The 14,660-nt window shown below is 40.1% G+C and overlaps 1 protein-coding gene across 2 annotated transcripts in view; it reads left to right on the forward strand.

Annotated features, from left to right (window-relative positions):
* Positions 1–14,660, forward strand: part of tbc1d22a (TBC1 domain family, member 22a) — a 128,944-nt gene that overhangs the window by 67,614 nt on the left and 46,670 nt on the right. For both annotated transcript variants that reach the window (XM_062443847.1, XM_062443846.1), the window contains exon 11: positions 11,849–11,924. In XM_062443847.1, the coding sequence (XP_062299831.1) occupies positions 11,849–11,924 (76 nt within the window). The remainder of the gene's footprint in view (positions 1–11,848; positions 11,925–14,660) is intronic.

The raw sequence follows: 14,660 nt of genomic DNA on the forward strand, positions 1-14,660 counted from the left end.
GTCAGGAAAAGCGGAAAGCTTAACAATACTTCCTGTTAATATCTTTTGGTGCTGAAAATAATCCTGTTTGATTCTTATAGTTATGGCCTGAGTGTTATAGGTTGTGTTTGTATTTCAACACAACTACTCTAATCATTATTGTCTGGCACAGTTAAAGAAGCATGTGCCAAGTCTCCCCAGCTAGGTCAATGACTCTGATCTAAAGTAACACTTAAGAGGAACAGCCACAGCAGTTAGTCTTTAAACGTATTGATTTGGCAGTATGCTTATTGTTGTATGGAAATTAGTGTTAAAGGGGTAAAAGAAACAGTCTGGCAGTAGTTACATTTTCATATTGTGTGTCAGAAACATACTACATATTATGAACCTCGATATATTGCCCCGGTCCTACACTCAAGGTGTGTGTGAATCCATAAATTGCAATCAATTGCCAGGCTATTCATTTAATAAATTAATAGACACTGTGCCTTGTTGCCCCTGAGAGAGCAAGAGGGAGAGAAAGCCCTACTTGAGAGCAGAGGAAGTAAAAAAGAATAGAGTGCGAGTCTTTGTCCATGTGTTGTTGTCCCCGTGCTTATGTTTGTTTGTGACCTTGCCTCCAAACTAATTATGTGCAATGCATCAGGGAAGCCCATGTTCCCCCCCCCCCTCTTCCTTCTCCAATGCTTTCTAAACAATCTGACGGCGGCTGAGTGCCTCAGCACCGTAATTAGTTGGTGATCCTTGCCCTGACCTCGTCTCAGACCCTCTCACATCTACTACACAGTATACTTAACTGAGGGTCTGACGGTGGGGGTCTGGGGGCTCGAGAGAAAGGTAGTCTGTCAGCGCAATTACATTTTCTCACTGCCTTTAAAGCACCTTTATGTATCCAGTATATCCTCTGGAACTGGTGCCACACTGTTTGGGACCAATTTGTGTAAAATATTTAAAGGAGTTTAATTGCAACACAATACTCACAGAAGGATGCTTTGAAAACCACTAAATGGTTGTGAAATGTTTGTGAAGAGAAGTTTACTTTCTCCCATCCATCCAGGAACCACAGTTTGTGTGCTTTTCCTGCAATTTCACATAATTACCTGGTGTAAAGTGAAAATACTTGAAAGTTGTTCTTTTTTTCTCTTTCACATCTTTTAATACAGTAAATTGGCCATTAGCTCTGGTTTTAGAATTCCACCGCCATGCTTCTCTCCAAACTAAAAAAAAAAGAAAAGTGAACTGGCTATTTTGGCTGTCAATTCACTTAAGCAGCTTCTTTAATGAGCTACTGCTTTAATTGGCAGCACTGCAACCCCTTTCCTGCAAAGCCGCAAGCTGGGAAAGAAGATAGTTTAGAGCAATCAGTCGTTTCCGCGCTAGTTTAATGTCAGATTCACTTGTACAGAAGTCTTGTACAAAAGGATGTTTGGTTTTTCTGAGTAACACGTTTTTTCTGTTAGAATTCACACTTCAAAAGCACTAAAATGCCCCAAAGTTGTCGTTTTCGCATTCCTTGAATGCCCCTTCAATTGGCTTGGGACTTTAAGACAGCGATTGATAAAATTAAAGTTGTCATCTAGGCCTAAACACACACACACACACACACACACACACACACACACACACACACACACACACACACACCAGAACAACATGTTGCACACAATCCCTCCCTCCCCCCATTGACAGAGCAGACAGTGAGTGACAGATTCAGGGCTAAATGAGTGAAGACAGCCGTTCGTCTGTCCTGGCACGACCTGTAAGGCACTGTTAAATGGACAAGCGTTGGTGTGTGTGTGTGTGTGTATTTGTGAATGTGTGTGTGCATGCACGATCACAACGGCATCAACAGGATAACGCCACACACAGCTCTCCACAGCCCATTTACACATCAAACAAGCAGCTCGCAGTAGCCACATCGACTGTAGTTCTGACATGATCAAAAAACATGTCTGAACTACCTAAGCTTACCGGCCTGGAAAGGGCCACATTAGTCCTGTTGATATGCGCCCAGGATTTGTTTATTATTATCCAGCCATGTGATCCATTAAAGTGCTTTTAAAAAATGACTCTCTCTCACCTACTAAGCCATGATGATTATCTAAAAAATTAGGATGAATTAAATTGACAGCTAGACATAAAACAAATGAACAAAAATGGATCCTCCTCTACGTTTACCCATCGGAGACACAACTCTGTTAATTCGACCTCAGTGTTACCCCAGTCTCTCCAGCAGCCAATTAGTCTTGTGCTGTGCTAAATTGGACAGCGCCTCTGGCTCACTTGATTAATTTAACTTGTTAAAATGGTTCCATATCTGCCGTTTCAAAGACTTTAAATGGAACTGTCATCTCTGTCCAATATTGTGCTGTTGATTTAAACATGTCCTGTTAATCCCAAAGCGTAATGTATTATTAACGTGCGCAGTAGCAGTCACTCAAAGCCTCAGAGTGATTTTAATCTTTGTTACACTTTACAGGTATGGACAGTTTGAAGTGCACTCAATATGTAGCAGCTATGTGGTGCCCATGCACAGCCAGCGAGCGTGCGTCTTACCTGCCATGCCCAGCGAGGGAAATGAAGTCAAAAAGTTTAAAAAGTCCATTATTCCACCAGCACACCCCCGAGGGCTCTGTTTTAAAGCCAGCAGATGAAAACCTGCCTTTTATGCTAATTCTGCAGATATGCCTTTTACAGCAGGGGCTCTTAAATGTATTTTTCCAGACGAGGCCCTAACTTTGAGAAATTTAATTTCACCATGGGATCTGAACTTATTATATTTTAACGCTAGCCTTGACAAATGGGGAGTTCAACGTGAAAGTACCTCTGACCCTTTTTTAGTTTGCATGCCGTAGTTTGACATACTGCTCTGTAGCATGATGCAAACGTGTTAGGAAACGTTGATCTTGTTAGTCAGTCACACGGTTAGAGCTTTTAATTTAACTTCAAAGAACATAAACACACAAAAAGAGACAAATACTTAAATAGAGCATCTCAGAACAGCAAATGACCCAACTTAAAGTTGTTTTATACTGCAGTCCGAAAAAAGGTGTACAAGGTGTCTAAATATTATTTTTTTATTGTAGTTATCTCCTCAAATTCCATGAGTGTTCTATGTTCTAAACGCACGTTGCTGTTCACACACTACATTGAAGTCGATAAAGATAAAGATATGATACGATAAAGTCGTCTAGTCTTCCATACATTATTGTTTCCAGTATTTTAGATAACTGTGAAAGTAAAGAAACATGTCTGTAATTAGAGAGTACATGTCTTTCTCTAGCCTTATATATAGGTATGACTTCAGATATTTTCATTTTCCTTGAAAATACACCAGTTTATCGACACTGATTACAAATATTAATCAATCTATCAATCTATCTTTATTTATATAGCACCAAATCACATCAAAATTCATCTCAAGGCATTTTTCACACAGAGCAGGTCTAGACCGTTCTCAATTACATAATATGTGTGAAAGGTCTCACCAAACACTCAATATTTTTAACAATGGACAAACACATTTCATTCCAGTCATCATCTCTAGTATTAGTCGTGAAAAAAATATAAATAAAATAAAAATCGTCCAGGAAATTTTAACAGACGACCTACTGTAGCAAAAATAATATTTTATGTCTTGAATCAGGTACTGTATGTCAGGTTTGTCAGAATAACTTTATCATGGACTCGTATGACGTGAACCCTGCTGTGGTTAGTGTATCAACATAAGAAGTCAACAGAATTTAATTAGTGTAAAATACACAACGATTAAATGGTCAACAGCTCCCTCTCTTGCTAGTCCACGTCTGAGCTGTCTCCAGCCTCTCCCTTGGAGCCTAAGCCAGTCGGTGTGTGTCTGCTCATTGTCAAGGCAACCATCTGTTTCCACGGTACCAGCAAGAGATGGGGTCTCCCTCGAGCGGGAACAGGGGTCCGAGAACCGACGTCTAGCAGACGGTAGCCAGACCAAACCAGACGCCATGTCCTGTTCTGAGGTCCCAAAGGGATCCCTAACGTCACCTTGGGCTGTCACTCAATCCACCACCTACACACACACCGCCAGCTGGTGTGTCTGTGTGTGTGACGCTTGACAGCATGTTTGTATACGTGTTTGTATTGTCTGTCTTCCAAGCCTTGTTGGTGTGTGTAAATGTAGCCACTGTTGGACAACAACTTAGACCTTAAAATGCTTAACCTCCATCTGCATTTCATTCTCCCATCTTCATTTCCTTTTCTTTCACACACATCAACAGATTAAGTGGCATTATGTTAGCTAAGCTATTTTACATGCAGGTCAGTGGAGATGGAAGCAGTAACAGCTGCTGGGGGGAAGAGGTGAGGATAAAGTCTGAAGCTGGAAAATCAGGCACACGAAAGGATGGATGGAGACAGATATGTAATAAGAGAATTAAATGAACAGTTATGCTTGATAAAAACTTGTTAGCATGGAGACAAGTGATGTTGATTGCTTTATGGGGTTATGAAAGGTAAGGCAAGACAGGTTTATTTATAAGCACAGTAAATTCACCAAGGCAGTATTGAAGTGTTTATTAACTATCTGCAATATGTACATACACTTTCATGTGATGTAATTAAACAGCTGCTCTAAATAACCAGTTTTGGGTCGGATAAAGGTGCCACTTTAAAAATTGTTCCGTTATGTTTAAAATAATTGTTTAGCATTTTGAGAAAAACCATAATATTTACTGTGGTGAGTCAGCGGGGATATGACATCGCTGATCTGTCTGTACCTCGTCTCTCTCCGCTTCTTAGAGTGAAGTGATCTACGTCCTCCAATGTACCTGTGAAATATAGGAAATGACAAACAAAGAGGGAAAGCAAGAAAATATATAGTGATTATATGACCATGTTCCCACCATCCATCTCTACACTTCAGTCATGTTGTGAAGGTCCATCATATCATAAGTTCATAGTTTATAGTGGAAAGAAGAAAATCTTGTTGAGTTGTGGCATTAGAAGCTTTGTTTGTTTTTTGTGATTTTCTATACACATAATTACCACTATAGCAAGAGCTCAATTCCAACTTAGCTTCATCGTCTACCACTATAGTTTCACAGATGGATGACAAAGGCTGATGATGTTTTCTTGTATATTGACTTGCGTCGTAGCCTACAATTCAGTAGGTTTGATCATTGTATGGTCTACCTACATCAGACTTGATGTTGTACCCAAATGTATTAGATCTATTAGATGTTGCACAATGTGACTTATAAGACAGTAAGACAGTGTAAATCTCACAGTCTGTAGGCTTTTCACACTTGTTTCGGTTGTACCAGCACTTTTGGCTTAAGATGTGGTTGGACGACTCTTTGTACAGACTACTTCTTTTACTACCGGCTGGACTAATTTTACTGCTGGGTCTGAAACTTGTCGACCACCAATGCACATTCAAGTTTACTGCCCTCAAACCTGAGACCATAAATGTTCACACGTGCACACACATGAGCAAGACAACAGGCTGAAATATGGCCAGTCCTCCTGTAGCTCTGAACAACTGTAATTATCTACACCTTTGTCTACACCTTATCACAACCTGTCATCTTTCTGATATAATCTCTTTGTGCCCCCCCCCCCCCCTCTCTCTCTCTCTCTCTCTCTCTCTCATCTCTCTCTCTCTCTCTCTCTCTCTCTCTCTCTCTCTCTCTCTCTCTCTCTCTCTCTCTCTCTCTCTCTCTCTCTCTCTCTCTCTCTCTCTCTCTCTCTCTCTCTCTCACACACACACACACACACGTACCAGGGAATGACAGATCACTGCCCTGTCCTTCAGTCCTCTCCACAACAATGAACGTCCATTATTGTATACCCTTTATCTTTACCTGTCATCTCTCTCTTTCTCTCTTTCTCTCTCCTCCTCTCTTGTGTCCCTATGTCTCTTTTTTTCTCTCTCTCTCAAACACACGTCCCCTTGCAGCGTTCTTGTGTTGGTTCTGTCCAACTTGCTGATAGACATTCAGTGCCACAATAGGAGGCAATCTTAGTCCAGTGTGGAGCCATTGTTGTCTCTAATAGAATGGACTGAGGGGTGAAGAAGAGCTATTGATTCAACTGACTGAGAGAGAAGAGGGGAAAGCGAGCTATGGAGGGAACAAAGAAGGAGAGAACCAGAGGCTGTGGACACCTGGATGAGAAAGAGGGGCTTTATGTTTTTTCGTGCTTGTGCGTCCTTTTCGTTCAGCGAACCGGGACGGTTCCACTTTTCTTGGTCGGTCAGACTCAGTGGATGGACAGATGGCAGGAGAAGAGGAGAGTGTATGAATAATGAAGATGTGAAAGTTTCCTCCTGTTGCCTCAGCTGATCAAAGATCCAATGTATTGGATTTGACAAAGAGAAGGGAGTGAGTGGAAGAAGGAAGGCATAAAAAAGGGACAAAATAGGACCAAAAGAAAGCAGGTGAGAGTGAATGCAAAGAGCAAGGGATGGGTATTGGGATAGGACAGGAGATGAGGAAAGAAGGCGAGAAATAGGGAAGGGAAGCAGGTAAAGAAAAAAAAGAGGGAAATGGATGAAAGGGGATAAATATTGAGTAAAAAAAAAAAACATGCTGAAAAAGAGAAGAAAGAATTTTAAAAAATCCTTCCCCTGTCATGTCTCATGGAAAACACGCCCAACATCTAACTAAACATCAATCAGTCACAAAATAAAATGCAGTACAGCATGGAACAAAATGAAACACCAGGGAACAAAACAAAGCAGAGGAGACATAATAACATGTTCAAAACATTTACTCAAGTCTAGCCTCATTAGCACAACCAAAGTGATGAAAATAGACAAAGAAATGGGAAAAACACAAGGTGAGCGAAGGGGAAGAGTTTGTGTTGGATCGAGGGACGGATATACAGATGTAGAAGGATGTAGAAGATAAGGAGGGGAATTAAGAAAGAATAGAGAAAAACATGGAGAATGCCATTAAAATAGAGAGGTAAATGAAAGAAAGTGAGCGGGAGAGGAAGGGAGAACGTCAGAGGGCAGTAGAGAGTCAAAACAAAGGGGTTAGATGAAGAGAGGAGCCTGAAAGCACAGATGGACAGTCAGTTTTGAAAAGATGCAGGTCCTGAAATGCATCACCATCTTTTTCTACATCTAGTTGTGATTTCTTAACTCGGGGTGGGAAAATCATAATCGTAAGAGCACAATAAGATACTATTTATTATATTAAACGTAAAAGTCTTGCTCTTAAAAGTTGACTCAGAAGAACATTTAGTGTAAAAAGTTAAAGTACTCATTTGGAGGAATGGGGTTAGGGTTGGGATGTTGACTTTCAGTTCACTACAGAGGAGAATGAAGGCAGAGCATCATTTCTGGTAGGGTGTGTCCTTAACAAAATGTAAGGGGCGCATGTTTGTTACTGGCTGTTCTCAACGTCATTCAAGCAACTACGGTGCATTTAGAGAAACCGAGAGGCGGAGATCTCTGATTGTCTGGCATCGTGAGATTAGCTTGCACTTGCATAACAGGAGGCATATTTAGAGGGCTTGTAAGCAAAGACAAAGTTGCAAACTGATGCAAGTTCAGTCTTAGTGGCATGAATCAAGGCAGACCCAGAAGTGGGTCTAAATGAGTAGAAATTGATGCTGGAAAAATATTTTAAAAAATCTGTCTGCACTACGTTGCTCCCAGGAGTAATCTTACAATTTGAGAGAAAAAAAGTCATTATCCTTTTTGCCTTTTCTCACTTTTTGTCTGTTGTTTTAGTCCTTGGTGGCTACAGTTAATACCCACTACCTGGTCCATCTTCCCCTAATTTATCCAAACATGCCGCTGTTGATTCAGCCAGAAAATAAGAAAAGAGTGTACAATCTATGCATCATTTTGCAGACATTTTGAATGGAAAGATCTAACCTAGAGGATGTAAAATGTTAGATGAGTCATACCTGTAACAACAACCTACTTAGTGAATTTTATATGTTGAAAGACGGAGATTGTAACAGAGAAATAGACAGTCATCTAGGAAGCCAGACATGTAATGAAATAAGGAGTGAGTGAGAGGGAAAAAACTACTGAAAAGAGAGGAATCAAATCACCCTTGTCCTCCAGAACCTTCACAGGCTCTCTGTCCCACAACAGATCCAATTCAAAGTCCTTCCCCTCACTCTTAAAGCCCTCTATGACCAAAGCCCCTCAAACTTCACTGACCTGCTCCACCACCACACCCCCACCGCAGCCTCTGCTCCACCCGTGCCAACCTCCTGTCTCCTCCACTCAGGACCAAGCATCAGATCCAGGGCAACAGAGCCTTCTTGATTGATGCCCCTCCCTCCCTCAAAACTGCTTTTAATGTGCGATTAATATTGTGCGTTATGTGTAGTGTGTTACTTTTATTATTTCAACTAAATAAAAACGTATTATTATTTTTATGAAATAAAGTGCGAGAATAATAAAGAGAGAAAAATATGACTGATTTAAAAGCATTACAGAGAAGAAAGCAAGAAAGGCAAAAAAAGTGAGCAGTTGAGAAGGGTTATAGAGAGTATTGAAAAGCAAGATATGGAAGTAGAAAAATGTTTGAAGGTGATTTTTGAGGCAGGCACATAAATGAACAAGAAAAGAGGAAGCTAGTGAGAAAGGAAGGGAGAAAGAGAGAGAGAAGGGCAGTTGATTAAAGCCAGCAGCTTCAATAATGCAAATGTAATTACTTGTACTGGCCCTCACACTAGCTTAACACCTAACCACATTAACATCGGTGTGGCAGAGAGAGATAGACAGAAAGGAAGAAAGAGAGAGGTAAAGAAGCTTGCGACAGAAAATGGTGACGAGGTACAAGTGTAAAATGAACCAAAACGCAATGAAGGGAAAGGGCACAGTGAATCAGATAGTTGTAGGAAATGTGCGATGGAGGGAATATGAAAAATATGAAGCAGGAGTCAAAGGAGGTTGATGGAAGGAGAAGGAGGACAGATATGTGAAAGAAGAAATGGAGAGATGGAGAAGAGATAGGCACAGAGCCCGGCAGGTGTCATGGGGGGAAAGATTGGGAGGGAAACAAATTGGTGCATGCAAATTAGTCATCCGTGGTCTAGAATTAACAACTCGTGGGCACTAATGGCTACTTATTAATAAAGTGTTAGGTAACTATAGCTCTGGGAACACATGCACATGTTACACCGGTCAGTTAGGATGGAGAGCCAGGATTATTAGTAGCAGACTAGCTGCTATTCCTTTTTTTTTTAAAGTGACGCCTAAAAATAGTGAATCAATTCCTTCATATTTACATCTTTAGATTATTGCATTCATCACATTTGACCTTTTCTCATCATCAGTCTTTTACATCTCATTGCTAATACCATTGCGCATTTTGATGACTCATTTCGAGAGGGATACATGGATATTTTTTTTCATGATTAACAAAGTTATGTTTTCGTGAGGTGCCTTCAATGTACAACTGCAACTATTTGTTGATTAGTCGATAAATAAAACATTTATCAGCAACTATTTTGATATTGGAATTATCGTTTTAATGATTTTTAAAGCAAAAATGCCAAACAGGTTTCAGCTTTTCAAATGTGAGGATTTGATACTTTATAGTGTTATAAATTGAAAGTAATAATTTTACATAACAATACATCTTAAGAAGTCAACATGAGCTGAAATGATAGCAGGCATTTTTCACCATGTTCTGACATTTTATAGACAAATTATATAGACAATTAATAGATAAATCAACTAGATAATTCTATAAAGCTTCCACCTTACTTGTATATATGTTAAAATATTAAAAACACTATATGTTATGTTCTGTTAAATATAAAAATTGAGAGCAACAATTAGAAATTTGTGCACACACACTATAATGTTTTCCCACTTCTTATAGTCTGCTTAAATAGAGAAGAATTGGGATCAAACAAAAACATCAACTTGTGAGGAGAAAGAGAGAAACCAGGGGTCAGTGAGAAGGAACAGGGAGAAGAGGGATGTTATAGATGGAGGAATGGAGAGAAGAAGAAAAAAAGCAGTGTAGAATGCAGTTTCTACCCTGCCAGCTCCTGATGGACTCAGGAGGACACACACGCCTTGGTTCTGCTGAGCCTGAAGGACAACTGGAGCTGTTTATTGCTAAATGACCCCCCCTCCCACCCCACCCTCTCTCTCTCTCTCTCTTAACCTAACCCTTTCCTTCTTTCTCCTTCTCATTTTCTCTTTCCATCCTTCTCCCTCTCTCCATCTGTTGGATAGTTTGCCACATCAGCTGTTCTCCAGCCACACTAAAATGACCCCTCAAGGAAACATAATCCTTGTTCTCTCTGTGTGTGTGTGTGTGTGTGTGTGTGTGTGTGTGTGTGTGTGTGTGTGTGTGTGTGTGTGTGTGTGTGTGTGTGTGTGTGTGTGTGTGTGTGTGTGTGTGTGTGTGTGTGTGTGTGTGTGTGTGTGTGTGTGTGTGTGTGTGTGTACGCACCCAGAAAAAGGTTGTGTACTGTACTGTCTTCAGCAAGTTCAACACACAAATACTGCCTACTATTGTTGTCATATTATGATTCTTTTAGTCTTCATATTCTAAAACATCTTAATTAAATAATTTTTATATGCAGTCTGAAATAAAGACAAATTATCTGACTGTTGAAACGTACATATTTTAAATAAATTAGCAGAAAAAGGTGATGTACAGCTGATTCTCAAAACACTTTAACTAAAAATGACAATAAATCATAGCATGTAATAAAATCAATGTTATAAGGGTCACAGTGTTAATAACAAGTAGTACATAATATATTTAGATATAGCAAAGCTTTTCTACCTTAAATGACCATTTAGGACATTAGAGAGCTTGTGTCCACTTCCCTGCATTTGGCTTTACTTGTAGCTTTATAAACACCACTTTTACCTTTAAGCTTTATTAACAAGCTGGCATTAACCATACTCGAGATTGAGGCACAATAACTACTCAAAGGGAACGAGGAATGAAATGAAGTCCTTGGCCATCAGATCTTTGGAAAATGTTTATTATCCTTCCACTTCACACTGAATATGAGTCCAGGATCCATTCACAGCTCACGTGTTACATTGTCACAGCTGCATTCACAGTCAACCCTCCACTTTCTTTTCAAGGCCACAATCGCACATGTTTTGTCACACCGGCATTACTTAGGCAGCCTATTTTTCTCTATTTAGTTTTTTAAAAATCTTTAGTGATGGCTCAGGCTTTGTGTGTGAGGTGTGAAACGCAACCCTGGCAAACACTTGAAATCTATAACGGCTACAGTACCTTTCTGAAAATGAACCATCAATGTGAAAATGTGAAATTTCAAACCCCTTTAAGTATGTGGAGTGATACAGGCCAAATACGTGAAACAAATCATGTTCGTTTTCTCAACAAGGTTTCAATTTCACAGTTTATCTTCTTTTTCTCTTTTCATACCTTGAGAACTGTTAATCCAATTGACTTCACACTTGGTGGATGTATTGCTGAGGACCCAGGATAGTGTGGTGTCGAGTGCGAGCTCAGTACACTCATTATAAACAAGAAACAATATGAGAACTACAAGAATTTTGACAGAACGCTTCTATTTTAACCAGTTCAACTCTTCTAGCATTTATGGTACTGATTGAGCAACCTAGAAAACTACTACTAGCCAATCAAATGTGTGCTTTCTGATAATTCCTCTGCATTTATTTGTTATGTGGTCATTCCAGATTCACAGTGTTATCTACTTATCAGTCTGACTTTTGTCCTTGGTGTTGGATCCTTGTAATAATTCAAACATTGTCTTTGAAGCCAGTTTAATTCCTGCATGTATTCACTTCAAATATAAAAAAATAACATCTGCATTTCAGACCAATTATTTCTTGTTTTTTTCACTGTTGTAGATGGAGTTTCTGTCTATATTGATTCTCTCTGGTTTTTCTACTTCTCAGGACAACTATACATTTGCCCAGCCAGGCATCCAGAGGAAAGTCAAGGCCCTGGAGGAGCTGGTCAGCAGGATTGATGGTGAGTCATCTGCCTTGCCTCCATCCATCCATCGTTCCACCCATCCAAAAAAGTACTTTCTGCTCACAGCGCTCCCATTGCTACTTGATTTCCATTGACTTTCACGTCTTCTCTACTGCCTCTCTCTCTCTCTCTCTCTCTCTCTCTCTCTCTCTCTCTCTCCTCTCTTCTATAAACAATTAAGGATAAATATACATCAGGTTAAGTCTCTCATTTGTATTTTGACTTGCAGTTTTATCAACACCCAAACTTTCTTTGACAGTTTGAGTTTTTGTGTTAGAACTAGATACACATCAGCGAGTAACATTTGTTTTCCCGTCTCGCTCCTTCTGAGATTTTCATTGGCTCGTAATTGCTTGACACCGTGATTGCGTCTGGCTAATTTTCATTCCACTCGGCTGTCTGGTAAATATGGTGATTATTAGTGCAAAACAATGGCCTGCTGAGGGCTGGATGTTAATGTATGCACACACAGTGTACTCGCAAACAGCTCAATGACATTTCACATACACTCTCAACTTAGTGCTAATTAGCATTGTACTTTTTTCTTCTCTACCCCCCTTGTCAACAAAAAAAAAGTGTAAATATCACTTGGTTGGAATAGTTTCCCGTCCAAATTCGCCTTTGTCATTGAAGACAGATGTGGCGTTTGCAGCAGCCCACAATGCATTGTGCAAAACAAGGTCTTATCAAAGCAAGACTCTGCACAATGGTCATGTTCCTGGCTAACCTTGGTGCTGTCCGACTGTCCTGTCACCCGCTCTGTCAGCCAGAGGGGAGGGGAGGACTCGCTCGCTGCATCTAAATGGATAGAGTGTGTGTGTGTGTGTGTGTGTGTGTGTGTGTGTGTGTGTGTGTGTGTGTGTGTGTGTGTGTGTGTGTGTGTGTGTGTGTGTGTGTGTGTGTGTGTGTGTGTGTGTGTGTGTGTGTGTGTGTGTGTGTGGGGTTGTGAATGTCAGAGAAAGTTAGTGTGTATATACAAGCCTGTCTGTTTGCATGTGCGATTGTGACAGGACAGACTTGCAGATAGAAAGGGCGTGTGTGTGTGTGTAGGAAAAAGAAACAGAAATACTGCAATAACTGTGTTCTGTACCTGTATTTGTGTCAGAGTGTGTGTGTGTGTCCCATTTGTGTTTAAAAAGAAAAAGAGCGACAAAAAAGAGAAGAAAGTTTTCTCGCTTCGTCCAAGCACCACCGCAAAAAAACAACAACAACAAAAAACAAAACAACTACTGGACTGTATCTTATTCCATTAGTGCCCTGTCATCATGGTTGGGGCAGAGACATTTTATACCTGGCAAGCTTGACATTAGCACCTCTAATGAGATCACAGATAGCTTTTATCTTGTGTTACAGGATTGTTTTTCGCTGGGCTGTTGACATAGCATCTGTTTTGGGAACAATGGCCTCTCATCTCTTCCAAAATTACCTATCAGCGCTTATCAGATGCAGGGTTATCCAGAGTGCCGTCTTGTTTTGATCAAGGGTGGGGTCCCGTCTGTCATACTGAAGCAGATGGTGCGCCGACTCGTAGAAATGCCCCCGATATCACTCCTTCACTGCTGATGCAAATCTCAAGTCACACAATAAAATTTGTGAGATTTTTTTTTTTTTTTTTATTGTTTCTTGATAGTTTTCCTCTTTGTTTTAATGTTTCTTTTATTTGTTTTAGATTATCAGTCCATTACATTCCCAGCACTGATAGTAGGTAATCTTAAAGCTCATGAATTGGACATCTGTTGGATAAAACATAGTGAAATAAAGTGATTTTTTTTTCCATGAAAAAGAAAAGCTTCAGCTGTTGTTTTGGGGCTTTTGGTATCTGCTGGGTATCCCACACAGGGACATCAGTAGTTGATGGCAGATTTTTGTATGGGAGGAAAGACAAGAAGGCTAAGATAGCAGAAGGAGGGATATCATGATGTTGTTGACCTCAGCCCAGTTTCATTGCATTAATGCTTACAGTAGCTACTGGGTCAGCAGGTAAAGAACAATACTGATCTGTCTGTCCTTCTTTTTTGTCATGATCATGTTAACACAGCCTCTCTGGAATATGGAAAAAACCCACACTATTTTCTGCAAATGCATAGATACTTTTTTATGTCATAAATTGAATAAAAATAATAACATTATCATGTAATGTGCAGATGTTTAGGCGTCCTACATCTAAAGCAACACCCCCTCTGACAGGTATCACAGTTTGCAAACCCTTTTTATAGCCAGCTAAGTCTTTCACTTCTTGTATTTGGGATTTTCTCCCATTCTTCCTTACAAAAGGCTTCTAGTTCTGCAATATTCTCGGGCTGTCTAACATGCACAGCTCCTTTTTAAGATCTACCTACAGATTTTCAATTATGTTTAAGTCACTGGGCTGTGTGGGCTGTTCCAAAACCTTCAGCTCTTCAGGTAGTCCACGGTGGATTTCGAGATATGTTTAGGATCTTTATCCTGTCATAAGGAAGTCATCCTCTTTTTAGCTTCAGCTGTTTTTACAGACCGTGTGATGTTTGCTTTCCCGTCTTTACTGGTATTTAGTGGAATACATTGTTCTCTGTGCCACTGGCTCCAATACAACCCCAAAGCATGACAGATCCACCCACATGCTTATCAGTTGGAAAGGTGTTCTTTTCATGAAATGCTGCTCCTTTTTTTGTCTCCCATACATACCTTTACTGATTTTGGCTTAAGAGTGCTATTTTAACTTCATCAGACCACAGCACTTGTTTCCAAAACAAA

Source organism: Scomber scombrus, chromosome 22, assembly GCF_963691925.1.
Source record: "Scomber scombrus chromosome 22, fScoSco1.1, whole genome shotgun sequence".
NCBI lineage: Eukaryota > Metazoa > Chordata > Actinopteri > Scombriformes > Scombridae > Scomber > Scomber scombrus.